The sequence below is a fragment of the Alosa pseudoharengus genome, unplaced genomic scaffold, assembly GCF_046254945.1.
Source record: "Alosa pseudoharengus isolate Yale_2024_CS ecotype anadromous, Long Island Sound unplaced genomic scaffold, YU_APseudo_1.1 YU_APseudo_1.1_scf_28, whole genome shotgun sequence".
NCBI classification, from domain to species: domain Eukaryota; kingdom Metazoa; phylum Chordata; class Actinopteri; order Clupeiformes; family Clupeidae; genus Alosa; species Alosa pseudoharengus.
The window spans coordinates 850,383-854,316 of record NW_027468709.1 but is presented as its reverse complement, the minus strand read 5'-3'; the positions used below and the strand labels follow the sequence as shown (position 1 = coordinate 854,316).

Genomic DNA, 3,934 nt, shown 5'->3' with positions numbered 1-3,934 from the left:
ACGCAGCTACTTTAACTTTTGTAGCCAATCACAATCAAGGACCGGAACTATCAGTTTTAGAACTTGCTACAAACAATCATATGGTTATTAGACAACAGTTCAGTACAATAAGTCAGTTTGGGGATACTTCTGTTAGTAAATTTGAAAACAGCAAAAACAATGAATTGAATCCCTGATAAAGACAAACATAACTCACTCAAACTATGTCTGGTGCCTTTTATGGGTAAGGCTATTTGTACCCCTGGTACAACTAGCAGTGTATGCTATTCGTACCTTGGTGCAATTAGACCTGTAACCGGAGGGTTGCCGGTTCGAACCCCGACCAGTAGGCACGGCTGAAGTGCCCTTGAGCAAAGCACCTGACCCCTCACTGCTCCCCGAGTGCCGCTGTTGATGCAGGCAGCCTCACTGCGCCGGGATTAGTGTGTGCTTCACCACACTGTGTGTGTTTCACTAATTCACGGATTGGGATAAATGCAGAGACCAAAAGAGTATATATACTTATACTTATTCCACAATGTGAATCTGTTATTTAAAAACTACTGTGTTGTTTTAAAGATTTAAGTTTTTAACTTATTAAGGTTTTTTCTCTGCCCATGTAGGCCCAACATCTTGGTTTCTATTGAATCACAGCCACCCGTTCAATCTGAAAAGGGGTGTGTTTGCCAAAGTGATGTGACGTCCTGGTCTATAAAAGTGAGTGGACACAGTCGCCGTCACCAGGTGGTTTGTATGATGTGTGGACTTCTCCTCTTTCTCAGGCTTGTGGCAACAGCAGTGAATTTCACCGTTGTTACTGTAAGCCCTTTTGATTTCTTGTCTGATTTTTTCTCCACAGTATCAGAGTGTTTCATGTGGTGGCTTTTAATATTTCAGCTTAATCCATATGTGTTATTCTTAATGCTGTTTTCTACTTTGTACTGCATTCTACTTTTTTCTAATTTGTTATACTGTTGTATCAAAATGTATCCATAATGCAATGTCTCTGTTTCTCCTCTCGGTATAGGGATTACACTGTAAGGTATACGAGCAGGAAAGAGAACTTGAAAAACTGAGAATATATTATTTACAAAAGATCTTTCTCTGTATCTCTCCCAACCACACCACTTGTATGTCACTAAGATGTTATAAAATGTTATTCATGTCTATTTGAGATCAATTTTATCTACGTGGTATAGATTCTGTTTGTATAGCACATGATGGCCATGACTAACCAGTCCAGTGAAGGCTCTTCCATGGTACATCAGCAGATGTTTAAGGTGGAACTGAATGAAGGGCCGCTGTCTAAACTTGTTGTGGCCATTCTCATGTCCCTGCTTTTCACCTGCATCAACAGCATCATGTTTCACACTCTCATGAGTAAGCCTGTGTTTAGAGAGCTGCCTCGCTATATCCTCTTTGCCCACATGCTTTGTAACGACACAGCTCAGTTGCTGGTCTCTCTGTTGCTCTATGTTTTGTCTATGAATGTACAGCTGATTCCGAAGGCTGTATGTGCGCTTATCTTACTTCTGACAGTGACAACTTTCCGCAATGCTGCATTGAATCTGGCTGTGATGTCGCTTGAGCGCTATGTGGCTATTTGTTTTCCACTAAGACACAGTGAGATGGTGACCCAGAGAGCGGCAGGCATTTCTATTGTGTTTATCTGGCTCTTCAGTTTAATAAATTTTGCGATAGATATTATTTATGCACTGATAATCGATCCACCGTCTTTTAAAGATCCCATGTTCTGTACTCGAGAGAGGTTTTTTTTGTCATCATGGCAAAATGATGTGTTTCAGGGCTTCAATTATTTTTTCTTTGTGACTGTTACAGCCATTTTATTTTTCACCTACATTAATGTTGTGGTTGCAGCTCGATCTGCTTCAGCTGAAAAAGAATCTGCTAAGAAGGCTCATAAGACCATACTGCTCCATCTTGTTCAGTTAGTGCTCTGTGTTAACACATTTATTTATGGAACCATAGAAAGAGCCCTTGCCATGACCAGCAGCAGTCGTCTGTTCATGGACCTGCGCTACCTGAACTTTCTCTTTGTTCTCATTCTGCCTCGGTGCCTGAGCCCCCTGATCTACGGCCTGAGAGACGATGTTGTTCGGCCCTTATTCCTCTACTATGCCAGGTGTGGAACCCAAAAGGTTAAACCCTCTGTAACTGCACACTAGAACAGTGTTTCTCAACTGTGTGGACGTTCTGAAAGGGTCGTGGAAGGAGTTCCGATTAAACAAAACAAAACAAAAAACAAACAAAAAATCCTATAGCCCCCAGCTCTAACATTAAGATATGTCTGACCCTGGTTCTGCACATGATTAGCAACAGTCATTCAACCAATCAAAGCCTATCAGATATTTTAATTTCAAATGTATCAACATATCCAACTTCACTATGACAATGAGTGAGCTGTGCATGCTACACTGATCTCTCGCACAGATCTACTGCTCGTGTAATAAGCTACGATGGATACATTTCTTAGGAATACTGTTAAATCTCCCTGTACGCCAAGTATCAGCTCAGGAATTTGTTTTTCGAAAGACCCCCAAAAAATACAAATGGACGTACGACCCGGGTTTTCATAAATATGGATTTACTTACACAGCCAAACTTGATGAATGACCGCTGTTTATTTGCTATTGGGTAGCGACTGAGTTTGTTATGTTAAACTTTGGGTTGCGGAGCAAAACAGGTTGGGAACCACTGCACTAGAAGTAAGGATAGAGTATAACTGAGACAGACCTCATTCTTCTATCATCACTTTAAAAATGTTAACAGTACTTGATAAAGTTGGTGTGAACATGTTTAAATGAAATGTTTATCATATTGCAGCATATTTCTATTGGGTGAAATATTGTGTTAAGTTGTACATCTGGCGGTATAACTCCCAAAAGGTCAAACACTCTGTAACGGCACACTAATGAAAAATATGTGATTGAATACAGACATGTTAACATCATGTGTGAGTTTGTGAATATGATACCAAACATCAGAAACATGTTCAAGACTGCACCTTCATCCTACTCCACTTTTCACTCAACTGATATGAAATTCTAATGGCAGAGGAAGGAATTTTGGATTCGGGAATCTAATCTTAATTCTATAATGTCAAAGCAGTATTTTATACACTAATTTATTCTGGTTTATAAAACATTGTCTGTTAAAATGTGTAATGTGACCATAATGTGACTGCAGAAAAGGTTAATGCTATGGGTTTTTATTCAGAAAGCACTCTAGAGCTCCGAAAAACAAATACTTTTCGTTTATAATTTTCAGCTAAATTAATTCATTCATTAATTTCAGCAGGAAGGTGTTGGTAGGGACTGGTTACTGGATAGCGACTGTACCCACAGTCGAGCATGACATACAGGAAAAACTGCTTTGTTTACAGAAAAATACTGTAGGGCCTTGCATCCCTGGTGAGGGCGCCCACCAGTATACACTGGAGGTACTGAACCTGTACAATAATCCTTACAGAACTGCACCTCCAGGTAAATAAATATAAAAAATAACCCCTTAAATGATGACATCTGATGACTTTTATGGGAAGTATTGATACATTGAGATACATATATTTCAAACAATATAGCTTATTATAATACAGCCTAAAGAAAACTAATTTATAATAGAGCAAAGTAGCCTAGGTCTACACAATACTAAACCAAATATGGCTGAAATATATAGGCCATCATGATCATTTTGCCAAGAGTGACGTGCTAATGGAGAAAGGTAGTTTGGAGTTGAGGAGTTGAACAGCCATGGACATAAAGGTTGCCAGCCTCGTTGGCTGCTCCTCACCAACAGATCACAGAGGGTGCTGGTGAACCACACCTTGTCCGACACCCTCCTCACCTCCACTGGCTCTCCACCAGGCTGTGTCCTCTCCCCACTTCTCTTCGTCCTCTACACTGACGACTGCAGATCCACCCAGCCAAACTACCAC

General features: G+C 40.3%; 1 protein-coding gene across 1 annotated transcript; it reads left to right on the top strand.

Moving 5' to 3' along the window:
- The first annotated feature begins 991 nt into the window (after positions 1–991).
- Positions 992–2,896, top strand: LOC143099429 (odorant receptor 131-2-like). Its single transcript, XM_076262421.1, has one exon. The coding sequence runs from the start codon at positions 1,197–1,199 to the stop codon at positions 2,163–2,165; it is 969 nt and encodes a 322-aa protein (XP_076118536.1). The 5' UTR covers positions 992–1,196; the 3' UTR covers positions 2,166–2,896.
- Positions 2,897–3,934: the final 1,038 nt, after the last annotated feature.

Bases quoted from the DNA above. Each gene is read 5' to 3' on its own strand.
- LOC143099429 (XM_076262421.1), top strand. From the start codon at position 1,197: ATGATGGCCATGACTAACCAGTCCAGTGAAGGCTCTTCCATGGTACAT.